This window comes from Dendroctonus ponderosae, unplaced genomic scaffold, assembly GCF_020466585.1.
Source record: "Dendroctonus ponderosae isolate FM_Combo_2020 unplaced genomic scaffold, Dpon_F_20191213v2 Dpon_F_20191213_1, whole genome shotgun sequence".
Lineage (NCBI taxonomy): Eukaryota > Metazoa > Arthropoda > Insecta > Coleoptera > Curculionidae > Dendroctonus > Dendroctonus ponderosae.
Window position 1 is genome coordinate 5,839,482 of NW_026017110.1, and position 19,660 is coordinate 5,859,141.

Below are 19,660 nucleotides of genomic sequence, written 5' to 3' on the forward strand. Positions count from 1 at the left end.
TTGAAAGTTTGCTATTAAGGGCACTTTATAGAGGAATTTTGGTTTTTTTAATACTGTAAAATTTGATTTACGCCACATTTTTCTCGAGTTTTTCGCTATTTTTAAAGCTTAATGGTTCGAGTAGCAATTGTTAATTTGTCACATTCAGTAGCCGATTTTCATAAATTTGTTGTTAAAAATTGGTAGAACCTGAAGCGTTGCTTTTAAGGGAACTTAGTGAGAAACTCTTGCTCTATGAATCCTGCAAAAGTCGAGTAATTTTCTTCGAGTCCTGATCAATTTTGAAAAGGTGATGGTTCAAGTAGCAATTCTTAATCGGCCACATTCAGAGGACAATTTTCATAGATTTGTTGATAAAAATTGCGACAAGTTGAAAGTTTTCCTTTAAGGGCACTTTATAGAGGGACTTTTGTTTTTTCAATACTACAAAATTTGATTTAGGTACAGCTAATTTTTCTCGAGTTTTCCGCTATTTTTAAAGCTTGATGGTTCTAGTAGCAATTGTTCATTTGACACATTCAGTGGCCGATTTTCATAAATTTGTTGTTAAAAATTGGAAGAAGCTAAAACGTTGCATTTAAGGGAAATTAACAGATAAACTCTTGCTCTATGAATCCTGCTAAAGTCGATTTAGGTTTAATTTTCCTCGAGTCTTGAGCAGTTTTTAAAAGTTGATGGTTCAAGTAGCAATTCTTAATCGGTCACATTCAGCGGACAATTTTCAAAGATTTGTTGATAAAAATTGAGGCAAGCTGACAGTTCTTCTTTAAGGGCACTTTCTAGAGGAACTTTGTTTTTCTTAATACTGAAAAATTGGATTTACGCCCTATTTTTCTCTAGTTTTTCGCAATTTTTAAAGCTTGATGGCTCGAGTAGCAATTGTTAATTTGTCACATTCAGTGGCTGATTTTCATAAATTTGTTGTTAAAAATTGGGAGAAGCGGAAAGGTTGCTTTTAAGGGCACGTTGTAGGCAAACTTCTGCTCTATGAATGTGGGAAAAGTCGATTTACGCCTAATTTTCCTCGAGTTTTGAGAAATTTTTAAAACTTGATGGTTCAAGTAGCAATTCTTAATCGGTCACATTCAGAGGGCGATTTTCATATTATAAATTTGCTGTTAAAAATTGGGACAAGCTGAAAGGTTGCTTTTGAGGGTACTTTATAGAAGAAGCTTGCGGTTTTTCATCAAAAACATCAGATCGATTTGTTCGGGAAAACGTAGATCGTACCCACTTTTGCCGAATTTTCTGAATTTTGTACCTATTTTGGGCCTCTTCTCTACTACATTTTACAGGGTTTTCTCGAAATTTAAACTTTCAGAAATGAGACTAGCTAATTTCAATTAATTCTGCAAGTTTTTGCCGGATTTGTTGTGGACTCCAAGCAATCAGTTAAACTCGAAAAATCAGCAAATTTAGCACGCAGATTTGCAAAAACTGCTAATAAAAATAGAGCTAAGCTAGAAGGTTGCTTTTGAAATCATTTAAGAAAGAAATACTGCTTTACCATTGCCGCTAAAGCCGATTACCTCAAAACATGTCACCATTTTTTGCGATTAGCCACTCGTTTGCAAACGTTAAAAACCTTCAATTTATTCTGTCTGCAAGAGTCAATTTTTCTATAACTTTGCTGGATTACTCTAACATTCACAGATAAACCCATTGCATATTGAGGGTAAACAAGCGTTTTATCTGCGATATTATCTTTCATAGTAGCCAAACACACTTGAATGTTTGTATGAGCGATGAATCATGCAGGTAACGTGAACTCATCGATTTCCTATAGGGATGTTCTATTCAACCCTTCCATTACGAAAAAGCTGAAATATCGGGTTATGCAAAAATAGCTGCAGCCCATTGGTGTGGTCAGTGATCAAAGAAAATCGAGCAAATTACGCCCTGCCCTTGTTCGAGAGCTTTATAACATAATTAGAATATGTTCCAGGGCGATGGCAACGCTTTTTCGTGCAATTTAATCCAATTTTAGGTCACCACAGGGTTCTTTCAGTTTGATTGGCAAAAAATTGCTTTTAATGCTGAGGAAATCTAAGCGCGGAACCCAAAGTCTTCATATTTTTATCTAAGGTGGCTTTTTTGCTGATCTTGCTTGACATTAGCTAGTTTTTCGTGGACAAGAATTTCTCTTGGTTTATTCTCCGCAGCAACTAACTCTGAAGATGCCAGCCACTCGTGTTTGCAAAACGCCGGGAAGAAATTATTGTCCACAATGTTGATGCTCACACTGTAAATCCTTTTCAGTTTTCAGCGCTTAAACAGTGATAGAACGCAAGTCAGGTGGAGGAATCGAGACTGGAAATTGGATGGAGAAGCGAAATATGAAAACAACGCTGCTTGTTTGAAATTACTCACTGCAAGGCGCCGTCATTCGGTTCGAAACGCGCCTCCGGTTGTAACGAAGAACGCTCTTGAATACCGTAAAACGCGAGTGCGGAACCTGGTGGTTTGTTTGTTGCTGCTTTTTGGATTTTTTAAAGTTTCTGGTAAGTCACTTTCAATCCATTGAATCCGTGATCTATCTGATGTCAGAAGATCATCAAACCTTCTCCCTTACAGCAAACTTAGTCTCATTTTTCCCATGGCTGTGGTAATCGCATCGTTCTGGTTGTTTTGCCAGCTTGCAATTAGGCGCGCAAAAAAGCAACAAATAAAAATTATTATAATTCTTGACCCAATTTCAACACCACGAAAAATTACGTTGACATTGTTTTCAACTAGGATTGCATTCTGTGATTGCAAATCTTCATTGAGCGACAAGCAATGGTTAAATGACTTGGAAAATTTTCAAATTAACTTTTTTCCTTTTGAACCATTCTCATTTTATGGCTGGCACTGAAAACCCATTTACTACGTACATGCACTAATTGTTAATCGCTCAGAATTGAGCAACAATTAAAATGCTAAATACCCACTTCATGTTTCTCGACTGTTATTAACATGCTTAACAAAACGTTGCAACTAACAAAATTATTTAACCGGACTTTATTAAGCCAGTAATCAGTTTTGTTTAATAAAATGCGCAACTTGATGTGATGTCATGGTTATTTCCCCAGGATGGTTTAATGGAAACCTTCTTGTTTGGTTGGAGCAGACGCTTAATTTCGCTCGAAGATTTACCTGCATAACTGGGAAAGTTATGTAGATGCGTCTCGTAGGCAAACAATGAGCGAATATTAAATTCCGGAAACGGATGCGGTTGCAGTTGAGTAAATATGGACCGCAGTTGTCTTCAATGTTTTTTTGTTTAAGGCTTTTTGCTTAATGCGCTGCAAACTTACCAAAATTTCCTAGCTTATCTAAAGTGCGGTTTTCAAGCCCCAAAAATACATTTAATATCTTAGTGAGCAAATAATACGAGGCCCCAAAATTCGAGCTTGATATGGAGCTGCAATAATGTTCTAATTTGATTTTAAAGTAAGTTCGAAAATTTTTGCAAAATTCATCGTTGTTCTAAATTCCTTAAAATTGTTCGTATTTTAAACAAAATATTTTTTTAACTAATTGCCACAATTGCAGTTTTATTACGGCTGAAGTTCGGGAGTTACGAATTTTTAAACGCAATCCTGCAAAAGTGGTTGGCTCATCTCATTTAGGCAGCAAATTTTGATTTTTTTGCGCGAAGCCGCAAAAATTAAATTGGTGTGCCATACGTACTTTTCAATAAAGAGTTTGCGAAACATGCGGTTTTTTTGCTTCAAATTCAAAGCTTTTATAACTCATTTATTCACTTTCATTATGAACTTTGGGAATATCTAAAAACGTTTGGAAAGCTCAAAACTCATTAGAACTATCGAAAAACTTGGGAAATCCACAAGCAAAGTTTCACTTTAACATTTGGCCGATTTTGGGAGTTACAAATTTTCAAATGCAGGCCTTCAAAAATGAGTGGAATTCTTACATTTTACTACTTTTTAACTAACTTTTACAGATTCAAATCGATTTCGATTTCTTATCAAAACCAACAAGTTCACAATTCTTTTGAGGTAAAGAAATGCTCTAGATATTAGTTGCAAATTTATAAGTTAAGTGCCGGGTATATGAAGAGATGGATTTTGTCACTAGTGTTCCAAGAGTCTTTAAAATGTCCATTTATTCTTCATACAAGCGGATACTTACTATTAAAAAATAGCTAAAAATTGATTTTTTAACGTCTTTTCTTGGGCAGGTACTTTAGATTTTTTGGTGGTTCTACCCAATCACCAGTCAGACTCGACCCCAAAACATGCTCAAAATATGAACATTTTCAACTGGAAAACTTTCCAACTTTACCCAAAGAAGTATAAGAAGAAGAAAAAGACTCGCATTCGATCACAATTTAGTTATTTGCAAACTGCAGATAAACACAGTCTGCATGCACTGCATAAGTCGTATGCTTGTTAATACAAAGTGCTTAAGTTTGTCAGTATTTTGCACAAAATTATGGTCGATTTTTCGCTGGCAGAGCAGGATGTTAACGTTTAGTTAAGGTCAAAAAATCCTCGGTCATTTAATGAGTTATCAAGATTATTTAACTTAATTATTCTTATCTCTACCAAAGCAATGTTATTTTGACAATAGCAAGCAAAGACTTAAGGCTCAAAAGTAGGCCTGCCGTAACCCTGTGTTGAGTTGCGCTTTTCAGTTGTTTCCGTTCTCTGAGTTAATGAGTTACAACTCGTCGGTTAATGGGTTATAACACACGCACTGCGCCAACTCCTGAAAATTCACTGAATTATCGATGCTTAAATCAGAGTGTTTTTGGCTCTAAGCCAGTGTCGTGCGCAAAGGGCTTGGCACAACTTCGACAGCCCAAAGTGTCGATCTTCGAGAACGACACTGGTTTTTGGATAATCCTTTCCAGGCGTCAGTTGAAAGTGTTTTTTGGGTTCAGCACAACATTAGACACTTTTGGATGTCCCTAAATGGCTTGGCATCGTTCCATCGCCAGTAGATTCGCAGAAATTGATTAAAGATCTTTTGCGCTTATTTTATTCCTGATGATGGTGCAAACATGAAACTTTCATACTCACTCTCCACTTGGTTTAATCTTGCTTAGTTTAGCAGATATATTTTTGAAGTGCAGTTCACGAAGAAACACTCGCAGCCCAAGTTGGAAGGTTCCTCAAATCGACCCCGATAATCGCAGAGACAAAATCCACAGATTAATGCGCTCTCTTTCCAACACACTCTTTGGCTACGTTCTATTTCACTCGGTTTGGCCGAGATGAATTTTTGGAAAATTCCGACGCAATTTACACACAGTTTCTTTTAAATTTGAGTTGGCCACCTGCCTGATGATGGCTCAAAAGCAAAACTTTCCCCATCGCGAGAAGAAAGTGCGCTCTTTCGAATGCATGATTCGGCATCAAGCCATCTCACTCACTTTGGCAGAAATTATTTTTTTAAATTAACTGCAACTTAGATTGAACTTCTCTTGAACTAGTGTCAAGGCAAAAAGCACTGTAAACTTGTCAATTGATTAGTGTTTGCCAAAAAATATCTCTGTCGTCCTCGACGATCTCCGTTCAACTTTTACTCCCAGAAAACTCGCTTGTGCTTCTGGTTGCTCGAAAATGCAAACACGAACTTCACTAGATCAAATTTGACTCCGGCCGGAAGCCTGGGTAACACTGTGTTGAGTTGTTGGCACTCTCTGAGTGTTATGAGTTGATGAATCATAACTCATTTATTAAAGCGGTTTAAGGCTTTAAGGCAATTAAAAAACGTTTTTCCAACCACGAAACTAACTTGTTGCGCCGGTGCGCTGAGCTGGCGCACCAAGCCATTTCCGTAGCACTGCGTCAATTTCTAAAAATTCACTGAGTTGTCTAGTCAAACTCAAAAGTCACTAAGCACATGAACATTTTCAATTGCAAAGCTTTGCTGGTTTTCCAAGCGTTTCCTTTAGCTGAAAAAAAAATTGCGAGGAAACACGAGGAATATGGAAGAAAATGATTAAGGAATTTCAAAAGCAGTTCAAACCCAAATCCCTCAATCTGTTTCCAATCAATTGAAGCCACAAATTAACCAAAAAATAGCCATTTGGTTCTAATAGACGACTTTACAGCCAGAGATACCTTTTTTATCGCATCCCAGTCCTAATCTGAAAGCCATTTTATCTTATCGTTGTGTAAACTCTAAATTTAGTATTAACTTTTATTTAATTGTGCCCGATAACATTTAACCCCAATCTTGCCGCTGCTAGTTTAAAGATAAAAGCTCACGTTGCACTGTCATATGCACATATCACTGGTTTTCATAACAAATTGCGCAAAAAATGCAGCATTTTATTCCCATTAGCAATTTGCTATTGAACAACCAAACCTGCCCATATTACCATACATTTCAATAACTCATAAGAGCTTTTTTTTGCGATTAATCTGGGTGCAACGCTCTTGTTTTGCTGAACTGAATACAATGGAAAGATACTGTTTCCGAAGATTTTCTGGTAAAAATTGAGTTAAAAATGAAAAAGCCTCCAGTTGAAAAATGCGCACTGTCTCAAGGAAAAACAACAACATTAGAATTTCTCTTTTATTTATCGCAAAATGGGTTAATTGCCACAAGGTTAACACGAGGTGACTTCAAGTGTTTTTTTCACATTAGACCTACGAGTGAAATATTATAAGCATTCTATTGCAACATCGCTCACACAAAATTGTGGAGAAACACACAATTTTGGATGATTTGCCAACAGCAACAGCAGCCGCGTTACGTCTTTTACAAAAGAACAAATAATCCGTTCTTCTGGGAACCGATGTTAATCTGAAATTTCACGTAAAAAGTCACGTGCGGAAACGATATTTTATTGGATTGTCGTGCCGAATAGAATTACATGGAAATTGCAAAAGATTTTTCAGTCTAGACTTGGATACTGAGTGCAGGAGTCAGTGCAGTGCCAACTTTGGCGATTCAAAAACAGCCAGAAACCACCAAATCAACCGTTAAAAAGCCCACTTTCAAAGAAGTGCAGCAAACTGGTTTGAATGAAAATCAACGCCGTAAAGTCTGCAAAAAATCTCCTGCTGCTTATCAGGAACGTTCTCTCTTCACATACGAGTCGCCAATGGAAATATGTGGCAAATACGAAAGAAAGGAGATGCTTCGACATGGGCCTCTGCTGATATTAAATAAAAGCATGGTTCAACCAATGCCTTGGGGGTGTGCAGGTTTCGAAGCAGGTCTCGGACCTGCCACATGGAAGTCATTCTTTTGATCAATTTGTTGGATGGATGTCGAGGTGATGAATAACATTCATTTCCAAGAACACATTCCGCAGCAACTAGAGCTTTAATTGAGCAAAATAATCCCGATTTAATTTTTTTAAGGACGAAACTGATTAGTGAAGCTGCACATGTTTGTAGAGAACATTTTCTACAGAGAAAACCAATTTTGGCGTTGTTTTATTTTACGTTTTTTGCCCATCCATTCCGATTAATGAGGAGTTATTGAAACTGCTTCTGATCTGACAAAAGCCCAGTTTCCAATACTGCCCAATCTCCCAGAATGTTCATTAAAACTTCTGTTCTTTATAAAAAAACTTTAGGTCGTTAAATTTGAATTTTGAATATTAAAACCCGAATCGTGCCATTTAGGCATTCAGTCTTCGTCGGTCTTTGACCGTATATGACCAAGACACGGTGCAAAGGGCCATTTCTTGTTCACCTGATGGTTGGAATGTCTTCGGATGCCAAATCTCTGAGATCATCGTCACACCATTTGGGGACTAAAATTCCTGAGAAAACCCCCCAGTTTAAACCACCCTGGAACCGTAAATGCATGCTCGCTATCGATCTGTGTATTAACATTTTATGAACTGCACCCCACATAAATGGAATCTATATTAATATACTTTCAAATGGCGCATTTGGCGGCGAATTATCATGCGGTTTCGAAATGTGACGAGGCATTACTTTGAATATGGCTGGTTACATGGCTTGATGGAATGACACGCGGAAGTTGAACAACATATTGTTTGAACACGGTATTTAAAGCATATTAAATCAACAAGGCACTGTAAAGAACAATACGAGACATGCTGATGTTCGCAGAGGAAGACGCGAAAATAGTTGATGGTATGAAGTAAGTTCCAAGTTTTGTAACTGAGGCAATGTTGAGTTTTTAACACAAAGCTTGGACAATTAGCGGGTCTTTAAAATGAACTGAATTGTTCCACGTTTTTACGGGAAGGACCAGTCAGTTCGAGCCTAAAATTCGGCTTAATGTTTGCGTGATTTTGAGAATCCGGAACCTGCAACGGAACATTACCTTTTAACAGCAAGTTTGCAAATTTATCAAAAATTAACGGATCTTGAAAATTGATTCAAAACTTTAGCATTTTCAGCGAAGCTATTCATCTTTGATCCTGCAACGTTAAGGGCTTAAAGGCGCTCGATTTTAAGAGTTACGATTTTTTGAACGGAAACCTGCAAATATACGCTGCTTTACATTACGCCTAACGCCAAGTTTCAAATGCTCTAAAAAACTAGCAGATGCTCAAAATATACTGAAAGTTTCCACATTATTTAAGCACATATTGTTCAATCAAGTTGCAAATTTCCAGTTTTATGTCTACCCCATTTTGAGAGCTATGAATGTTTAAGGGCAACCCTGGAAATATGGGCGGTGTAACAGTTCTCAGCAGCACTTTTGAAATTTTTTAGAAAGTTTACGACTAACTAAAATTGATTTCATTTGTCTCCCGTTTTCAAAGCAAGAATTGGTCAATCAACATGGGATATTCCAGTTTAATGCCCCAAACATTAATTTTGAAAGTTATACTTCAAACACTACTACAGTTTTTACTGTTTTTTTATACAGCAAGTTTGAAAAAGTGTAGAAAATTAATGGACATTTGAAATTTACTCAAAACTTCCACATTTTCAAACAAAACATTCTTCCCTCACCCCACAAAGTTGCAGTTTTCCATCTGCTCGATGTTTGTGGAGTTTGGAACTTTCAAACTGGAACCTGCAAAAATAGGTGGCGCATTTCTGTTGTTAAAAAAACACCGAGTTTAGACATTTCCAGAGACGGAATAGATGCTCGCAATTGATTCAAATTTTTCACAGTGCTCGTAAGGCATTTTTCAATTAACTGATATAATTGCAGGTTGATATCTGCTGGATTTTTGGTCGTTATGGAAGTTTAACTGTAAACCCGCGAGAACGGTTGGCCTGTTTGGTGCAACAGTAAATTTGCAAATATCCCCAAGTTTATAGAAGGTGTATAATTAATGTAAAACTTGCACATTTCGAATACAATTTTTTGTGCAAACATTATTTCTTAGTTGCTGTATTTATAGTTATTAGTTTTTTAACCCAAACATACAAAAAAGTTGTCTCATTTGAGTTAACAGCAAGTTTAGAAATTTACAGAAAATCAACAGAAATTCGAAATTCATTGAAACTTGCTCCACTTTTTAAAAATATCATTTTCAGATGGAATGCGAAGTGGTATCTAGAAAACTTGAGATTCTTGGAAGCTTTGAATTTTTAAGCACTAAGCTGCAAAAATTGTCCCTTGTCTAATTTTGAAAAAATCAACAGACTGTGGAAATTGATTAGAATTTTTTCCATGTGCAAAGAAGGGCTCATTCCATCAACAGGCAAAGTTTCACTTTAATATCGGCTTTACGTTGGAAGTTATGAATTTTTAAAAGCTGGCTCTAAAAACGCGGGGCTTTTTACTATTCGACCACAAATTTGTATTGGGAATGGTTACTTGTTAACAAAAAAATGTAAAACAAATATATTTCTAGTTATTTTTAAAAGCGACAACTCCAGAACTCTTATAAGGCAAAAACTGTGTCAAATATTAGACCAAAAGATCCAAAACTAGAGATGAAAAAATAGCAAACTTGAAACAATCGAGACAATATTAATGAATCTGATGCAAACAAACAATTATGCTAATAAATCCACCTAAAAAACTAAGGTGTTTACTATTTATTGTTCCACTATGTTTCCACCTACAGTCATAAAATACTCAGAATCGCGGATATTAGCCGTTGATTCATTTGGATGATATCATCCACTTAATGAGACCTTCAGTATTCGATGCGCTTTAAAGATGTTAAAAAATATCCACTCGGAATATCTAAAGAATCGACTTTGGCGGTCATGAAGCTGCTGAGTTTTACGAGATTCGCCCAGCAAACCAGCTCGGAAGATGCAAGCCACTCGTGCTTGCGAAACGTCTGCAAGAAATTTTCGCTACGATCTAAATGCGCGATAAACTCAGCAATTTTACTTAAAATCTTGCCAACAACCTCAGTACACGTTATGACAAAACGTTAATAAAATCATCGTTAAAAAGCAATGAACCTTGAGAAACTAGACACTTTTCAGGGCTGTAAAGGACAAAAAACTCCTTTGCAAAGAAAATAACCTGGAGACGACAGAACTGTATTTTCCTTTGAAGCGCTTTTATTTACTAATTAAACAAATATTGTACAGGAGAGGACGAAAATATATGAATGATGAGAATTGGAAAGCCAAATACCTATTGAAAATTGATACGTTATAACAGGCCTGCTTCGTCTCATGTCTAACGTGGTAAAATGCCCAGTTGTTAATTAAATCCACTAAATTAGCATAATACGCAGATTGTTATTTGCAAATTACCAGCGAAAACACCTGAAACCGCATTCGTAAACGTAGAACAGGAAAAGTGTTATTCTTTTCAGCAATGAATAGCGAGTTTATGTGGAATAATTAAAGCTCCATGTGCGATGTGCCGACAACGAAACCCAAAGCAAAACTATTAAGAACACTTGCCTTAGATGAAAAAAAAATGAATCATACCTGACAAACAAGGAAACGAGTGCCATGATGAATGGAAAAAAGTGATAGCACTTGCCAGACAGGACGGAAAAGAACCGGAGAAATTACTTTCTTCACTTGACTCGGGGCGTTTTCGGATTTGGGGTCAGTAGTACGAAAAATGAAAAACCAACGTTTTATTTCATTGTTGAATACTTAATTGGACCCGCATTCTCACACAGATTATAAGCATTTTCCTTATAAATCTTCACTCGATTATGTAGATGTTTCCTCACGGGAACAGATTCAGTGGCTGTTCCACTTTTCGCACAATTGAACGCGTACAATTTCAGGCGAACTTTGCCCTCAAATTATGTCAGCAAATATCTTTTCGTGCTAATCTAAACGGAAAAGTTGCACTTTTTAGATTTTCATCTAGTAATTAACGAGGTAATTTAACTTGAATGCATCGGATGATTTAGGCGTAAAAATTGTGGTTCTTCACTAAGTACAAAGTCTAACGGAAATGCAACTGTACAGGCAATGGGCGTTCGATGTTTTACTTCTTCGGCATTTTCAGCTTCGTCACAATCTGATTGCTGCTTTTTACGATTCCACGTTCTTACGCTAATTATGGTGCATATTTCGTAATTGGACTATGGGCAAATGCATAACGTTGACGTAACTCAGTAGTGCGATTCAAAGGAAGGAGATCCAAATAAAATTAGTTGATAAAGTGTTTAAAGGAAAGCTGACAACGGAGATAACGTTATGATAGGTCGTACTTTCCTACGTGACGAGGGAATTTATGATTGTATCTAATAGGCTTCAAGTATCTAAATTAAGATTGTCCTTGTTTGAAGCAGAGGAGTTTTTCATCTAAAAGCCTGAAACACTCAGCATTGTCATTGTTACTCATATAAATATTATAACGGAGTTTCTATTTAAAAGTGGCTGATTTAGTTGCAAAACCGTCCTGTATTTGAGCCGTAAAATGCTAATTACAAATAATTAAATTTCAACTGCCTCAGTCGGAATGTTACAGCCATAAGGGCAGTGAACTTTCTTTTATTAACGTCATTATTTTTTAACTGGAGCCCATTCTGCTGCTGTTTTATGACATCACAGTTCTAACTTGGTTTAACCGGGAAACTATAAACGACACATCAAATTTTAAGTGCAGAGTGTTTTTTTAGATGAGAAAACGTTGACAAAATTTGTCCGTTATTCTGCCCTGTTGGAAACATGGCTTTGATTTTGAGCATGTCTATGCAAGATGACAACAGCCAATGAGAAGAAATTTTGTATATCTTGAAATTTTTTCGAATTTTTCGCCATTTGAGACTGAAAATGTTCTGTCGCTTGAGGAGTTTTGATTGATCAGACCTAATTCAAACTTGCGAATTTTATAAGAATCATGAAGAATACTGATTTTTATCAATTAAGTATATGCTGATCTAAAAATGCAAGTTGCCGCCCAATTACACCCGCTCTTTTAAAAATTCCCCTTTTTCGATTGCGATAGGTGAGCAACTTTAAATTTTACTCGTGTATAGATAACACTTCCATCTAAAAGTTGTGTTAATTTCATTAGAATAGTAGAGAATACTCATTTTAGGCAACTAAGTCTATGCTGGCCTAAAAATGCATATTTTCACACAATACATTCTCTTTTTTAAAAATTCTCATCCTCCGATTGCGCCCCAAGGGCAATTTGAAATTTTAGCCATCCATAGAAAACACTTTCACCTAAATGTAGTGTCAATTTCGTTGGAATCGTGGTGAATGCAGATTTTTACCAATTCAGTCTATGCTGCCATAAACATGCGAGTGGTCATACAATTACGCGCGCTTTTAAAAATATCGATCTGCTGACGTAGCAACTCGAAATTTTCTCCATCTATCAACAGCAGTTCAGTCTAAAAGCTATGCGAATTTCATTAGAATCGTGAAGAATACTGATTTTTGCCATTTCGGTCTATGCTGATCTAGTTGTCACTCAATTACACGCGCTCTTAGAAAAATGTGCTACTTTTGATCGCGATCAAAGACCAACTTGAAATTTTCCCCATCTATGGAAGATACCTCAGCCTAAAAGTTCTATGAATTTTATAGAAATCGTGGATACTTCTGATTTTTGCCAATTTTGCAAGTCTATGTTGATCTAAAAATGCAAGTTGCCACACAATTACACGCGCTCTTTTAAAAATTACCATCTTCCGATTGCGGTCCAGGAGCAACTTCGGTCTAAACGTTGAGTGAATTTCATTAGAATACTGGTAAATGCTGATTTTAGGCAACTAAGTCTATGCTGGCCTTAAACTGCATATTTTCACACGATTACACGCGCTTTTTGAAAAATGTGCATCTTTTGATTGCGATCCAAGAGCAACTTGAAATTTGCACCATCTATAGAAGATACCTCAACCTAAAAGTTCTGGGAATTTTATAGAAATCGTGGATAATTCTGATTTTTGCCAATCAAGTCTATGCTGATCTAAAAATGCAAGTTGCTGCACAAGTGCACGGGCTCTTTTAAACATTCCCATCTGTCGATTGCAATCGAGGCGGAACTCGAAATTCTACCCGTTTATAAGAAACACTTCAGTCTAAAAGTTGTGTGAATTTCATTAGAATAGTGGTGAATCCTGATTTTAGGCAACTAAGACTATTCTGGGCTAAAAATGCCAAAACCTCAAGAAGTTTTTTCCCACAGTTTACTGCTTTTTTGAACAAGGGGAGGAAATTTTGAGCCATTTTACTTGAAAATCGGCATATCTGAACCATTCGCTTGTTAAAACAACAGAAACAGGCTATGCCTAATGGCACCAAACTGGGCCAATTTTATATTTAACTGTATTTGCACAAAACTGCTCAAACGGTACAAATTCTTCTATATACTGACCTGCTTAGTCTTCGTTTTAATTAGCTGAATAAGTAAAACAACACAATCCACAATTAAAGTGGCTTTAAATCTTAAAAATCCACCAACTAGAAACTTGATTAATATTCAAATGATCTGTTTAGTCCCATTTTGCCTATGTTTAACGTTCTTAGTCTGGCAACTATAAAAACACCCTATATATCAACGAAATGAACCTAAATCAATAGTTAATGATAAAATTCCGCTAATCACCAAGTACCGAAACTGGCCAAAGATTACAGTTAGGATGTGTCAATAATGAAAGGGGAAGTGAATTTGTGGACACTAGCAATTATCAGTTAGCCAATGGCTGTCTTCATCTTTAGGAACAGAAGATTCTGTAACGACTGTTAAAAAGTGTAATTTTACCATCCAACAGGTAATAATCGAAAGTTTTTTTGCGTAGGGGTCAGACAAATTTAAACAACTTTCTACTGAAGTGTTTTAAATAATTAAGTAAGTTATTTTTTGCAGGTGAATTTGTAATGAAGCCGAACGACCGCTTTATCTACACCCCCACATGTCTGCCTATCGAAAGACGAATGTCGCATTTATCAATATCGTCGTCTCGAAATACCGAGAATACTGCCCCATCTTCAGACATCGCCATGGAGAGACTTTCGCACAAATACGACTCTTATCAAGATTTTTTGCATAGGAACCAGCTCAGACGACGCCTTTCGTCCACAGGTACTGATTTCCATTTCATTCTTCAGTTCGGCCAAAATAATAGCATGAATCTCGTTTAAATAGAAACAGTATGTTTGCATCCATATTAATATTTTGAAATTAAACAATATAAAATCAAATATTCACAAGATATCATATGAAGAATGTGGGAGATACCGTACTGTTTGGTCACTAACGTTCGTTATCGTTTTTCCGGTGTTCAAAGAAATGACTTGTTGCCGATAAGAGTCACGTTCCTGTAAAAACCGCTGCTACATACATGCTTGATTAGTATGAGTACGTGTCTACAGTACTGCTGAAAACGACTTTTTGATATGCACCATACATGCATACCATTCAATCATAATCATAATTATATCAGGCCGATTTTTCCGTTCTCAGGCTTGATTTGAAAGGAACAATGTTGAGATTCAGTCGCTAATTTTAGTTGACTTTTTATTGTCTCAAATCACTTGCAGCTATTACAGGTTTCATTGTACATAACAATCGAGATAGTCGAGTTTTAAGTACTTTTTTCCATTGTCGTTTTTTCTATGCATGAGGTTTAGGAAATTATCGCCTATTTTCTGCCTCCATGTTCATTTGGGTTTTTTCGCTGTCTACAATCGCAAGTAGTTTCCTGCTGGGTTTGCAGCCAATTGAGCGGTCACTGATGCTTCAGAAAGTCTCTTGCAACTTCCTTTGGTTCCAGAAGACGTGCAATAAGCAACGAATAAACTTGATTCTAGACATAACAGATTTTTACGAATGAATAAAGAAGGGGACCATGACGAGCATCAGAGAGAATCAGCCAAAAAAAAACAAAATTTCCTGAAGAATCAAACCTGGAACATCGTTGTAAATATGTGGATTTTGAACTTTCAACTTCTTCTTTAAGGAATTTAGGCAGATTTTCATTTCTTCTGCCGTGCATTTTTTGTGTCCATTCTGAACTAAGTAGGCAAACATGTTCCTAAAAAACCACACTGTTCATCTAAACCAGGAACTTTTCAAGACGTAATTTGCCAACCACATTGCCTAAAACTAAAACATTTTCATCTAAACCCTCGTTTAATTATTTTCAGGAGAAAACAGTGGAGACTCAAGTACAACAGCGTCGGGCAGCAGCTATGGTGAACACGATGGGAGCGAAGGAAGAGCAGACAGTGAAGCCTCCTCTGATACACAAGATCCGAAGCTTTTGGATGGTCACATTAGCGAACTGGAACGGCAGAAAGTCGAAGCCTTTTTTCGGGGACTTAAAACACAGGTTTGCCCAAAAAAAGTGTTACACAACAATGCGGAATTAACATACGATGACTTGTTTTGAAACCTTCAAGTTTGGGTCTTCAGTTCGGAAAAGAATCGCGCTGCAAATTAACAATCGGCAGAACTAATTGCTCAGACACGACAAGAACGTGACATTCTGTTAATTCGGTTTGATTGTTTCCTCAATTCAAGCCACTTGCGATGCAATTTCGGCAAAATGTAACAAACTATTGGGATTGAACGAGGCAAACACTCATGCGGCCAATGAAGTCTTATCGGGCTTTTGCTTAATCTTGATTCAATTGGAAATTGTTGGCTCGTCTAAGGTAGATGAAAATAAAAAAAATCCATAAGTGTTTGCCAACCAACGGTACAAGATATTGAACCAACAAATATGGGAGTGTCGTCTGCTATCGCCTCAAGTCAAGAACACAATATTTGCGCAGGCACGCCCCGTTTATCAAACAATATATCTAAATGATGTATTCTAAAAAAGAATCTATCGAAGATCTGTTATTTTCGATTATATTAATGGGCGCGATAACATTACGCATTTTATCCGGAGCTGATTCACTTTGTATCGCTCGTTATTTAAATATATTTTTGTCATTGTCTATAGGGACAATGTGTTTGTTCTTTAGAAGTTGTTGTTGTAGGCGTTTTCGCCTACATTTCAGGAACTATTTCAGATAGGAAATTGAAGTTTCACACACTTTTATCTCATACTAGCAGCTTCTTACAAGCATAAAGCTGCATTTTTTCATGCGTTAAATGTTGGGGTTGAGTGGGATTCTTTTGCCCCCTGTGTCTGCGCCACTGGCCAAATTGGCAATTTGAACTTTTATTTTGAAATGCTATTGTTGTCTACACAAAAAGGTTTTCTGGTGAAAAACTCTAGGTTTAACGGTTTCGGAAAAAAATCGTAATTTATGATGAAGAATTTTAGTTACAAGTCAGGAATTTGTACCTCGTTTGCGTCTAAAAAGTTAAGCAAATAGGCGTTTTTCAGTTGATTTTGGCTCAAAGCACGTATATGCTCCTATTTTTCTACATTGCCTTTCCCGGAAATTGCAAAAATGTGTAAATGCTGCAATTTTTGTCTAAGAGGAATTAAACAAAATGGGCCTACATCCGCATTTTTGGTCAGGATCAAATGCAAAACACACACTTTCTAAAATTCCCTCTGGAGAAAATTTGAAGGTTTGACAAATTTGACCAATTTCCAGAAAAAGGAGTTAAGAAAATGGACGCTTTTCCGCGTTTTGGACAATTAAGTGTAAAATTTCTAATTGGCACCAATTATTTTAAACTACCTTTCTTGGTAATTGCGAAAAATTGTTGAAGCTGACAATTTTTACCTACAGGAAATAATCACAAAACCGCGTTTTTCATTTAATTTTGGCCAAATAAGCGGATATGCGCTCATTTTTGAAATTCCCTCTTCTGGAATATGCAAAAGTGTGTAAAAATTGATCAGAATTTTGGGCCAACATCAAACACAAAACCGTGAACTGGCACCCATTTTCTTAAATTCCCTCTGGAGAAAGTTTGGCTTGAACGAATTTTTGCAATTTCCAAAATAGTTACAGCAATCAGCGCATTTCCTAGTTTTTAGACAAAATTAATGGCGTAAACTCGAAATTGCGCCCAATTTTTTAAATTCGTTTTCTTGGCAACCGCGTTTGCCCAAAAAAGCAGATATGCGCCCATTTTTTAAATTCCTATTTCAGGAAATTGCAAAAATATGTAAAAACAAATCCGCATTTTGGTCCAAAATTCAACTCAAAATCACGACCATTTTTTAAATCCGCATTTTTGGTCAAAATCAAAGGGAAAAACGCAAACTTGCACCCATTTTCGTAAATTCCCTCTGGAGAAAATTTGGCATGAACGACTTTTTGCAATTTCCAAAAGAATTTAAAAAATTAAGCGCATTTCTGAGTTTTTGGACCAAATTAATCGCGTAAACTCGACTTTGCGCCCAATTTTAAATATTCGATTTTTTGGTGACCGCAAAAAAATATGTTAAACCTGCACATTTTCACCGAAAAAGAAGTTTAAGAAAATAAGCACCAAACCGCGTTTTTTATTCGATTTTGGCCCACAAAGCGGATATCGCCCATTTAAATCTTTCTTTATTGTGAAAAAATTTAAAACTTATTCGCATTTTGGCCAAAAATCAATCGCAAAATCACGACCATTTTTTGAATCCGCATTTTTGGTCAACATTGAATGCAAAAACGCAAACTCGCGACCATTTTCTTAAATTCCCTCCGGAGAAAATTTGGCATGAACCAATTTTTCGTTCATTTTTTTCAATTTTAAATATTCGATTTCTTGGTGACCGCAAAAATATGTTAAACCTGCACATTTTCACCGAAAAAGAAGTTTAAGAAAATAAGCACAAAACCGCGTTTTTTATTCGATTTTGGCCAACAAAGCGGATATGCGCCCATTTAAATCTTTTTTTATTGCGAAAAAAATTTAAAACTTATTCGCATTTTGAGCCAAAATCAAACGCAAAATCACGACCATTTTTGGTCAAAATCGAATGCAAATTGCGACCATTTTCTTAAATTTCCTCTGCAGAAAATTAGGCTTGAACGAATTTTTACAATTTCCAAAAGAATTTTAAAAAATAAACGCATTTCTGACTTTTTAGACAAGATTAATCGCATAAACTCGAATTTGCGTCCAATATTTTAAATTCGTTGTCTTGGTAACTACAAAAAATATGTTAAACGTGCACGTTTTCACCGAAAAAGAAGTTTAAGAAAATAAATACAAAACCGCGTTTTTTATTCGATTTAACATGTTTTCAACCCTTTTCCAGGTATTTGTTAGTAATTCTCTAGCAAACTTGTACACAAAAGGACCAAGCGACCAAGACTGGCAGTTGAAATACACCGGAATTCCAGTTGTTATTTTGGACTGTGGCGAATCTCGAGCCAGAGATAAGCGACGAATTCAGATCGCTTTGGCTGAAAGAGGTGAGTTTCTATTGTTATTTAAATGAAAACTCCCAAAGTTCTCGATAAATGTGATTTCCATTTTCCAGGCACCTGTTTCATGCTGTGGTCGGACACAATAGATAATTTATCTTCGTATCAAGTGGACGGCGGCTCTTTTCACACAATGCGATACTCTAGCGACCACACGATCCAAGCCGGGTTCAGTTTCGACACAAAACCAGCAGCCGAAGAGATGTGGAACCACATAGAAAAGCTAGTGGCCTGTCCGGAGAACATATCATTAAGCACTCCGGGTAAAAGCTTCGTACTTGTGAAATTCCTTGATGATATGGGAAAGGTTTTTCAGGCAAAAAGAAGAAAAAGGAAAAAAAGGAGAAAAAGCCGCTGCCGTTGCCTTCAAAGAGCCACATTTCCCAGCCCTGCTGCTTCCAACACATCACTTCAGTGGATAAGGAAGATACGGAGCGATATTATTCCTTGAAGGAGCTTTTGCCCAGGTCTGGCTCTCTCAACCCGAGAATATTGGATGGCTCTTAAACGGGGAAAGCAGCTTGGAGTCACTAGGCAGGATTTTGTACATATCGACTGAAGAAATTAGATTTACCACTATGCTAGCATTAAAATGCCATATATTATGCAGTAACTGTAATGTATCAATGGATCTTTTCTAAATTATACATTTTTAGTTTATTTTTATAGTGTAGTTTATGTAGGTTTATTGTGCACTTAACGGATAATAAAACAAATACATTTTGAAAATATGTCGATTGCTTTGAGTGAAGTCCGCTCAGCTTTTGAGCCAAATTACTGGGATCTACCAGGTTTCTTAGTTTCCTTACGAAACATAAGTACGAATAGTTATTTTTTGCGCTGCAATTTTTTTGGCCAGATTTTTTTTGTATAGATTTTTGTACATCTTACGCAATATTAAAATTTTTATACAAACTGATTTTTTTTCGGGCTTAGACTTTCCGTCAGTGTTTCATCCTAACGTTTCGCTTTTACTTACAATAGGCGTTCTCAAATGCGGTGTAACTGATTTTTTTCATCAAAATTTAGTCGCATTT

The 19,660-nt window shown here is 36.4% G+C and overlaps 1 protein-coding gene across 1 annotated transcript; it reads left to right on the forward strand.

The window, feature by feature from the left end:
• Positions 1 to 1,738: 1,738 nt before the first annotated feature.
• Positions 1,739 to 19,352, forward strand: LOC109533453. The gene is made up of 7 exons (XM_019898780.2): positions 1,739 to 1,758; positions 2,260 to 2,501; positions 14,158 to 14,373; positions 15,438 to 15,622; positions 18,455 to 18,611; positions 18,680 to 18,886; positions 18,940 to 19,352. The coding sequence occupies exons 1-7, from the start codon at positions 1,739 to 1,741 to the stop codon at positions 19,128 to 19,130; spliced, it is 1,218 nt and encodes a 405-aa protein (XP_019754339.2). The 3' UTR covers positions 19,131 to 19,352.
• The last annotated feature ends 308 nt before the right edge of the window (positions 19,353 to 19,660 follow it).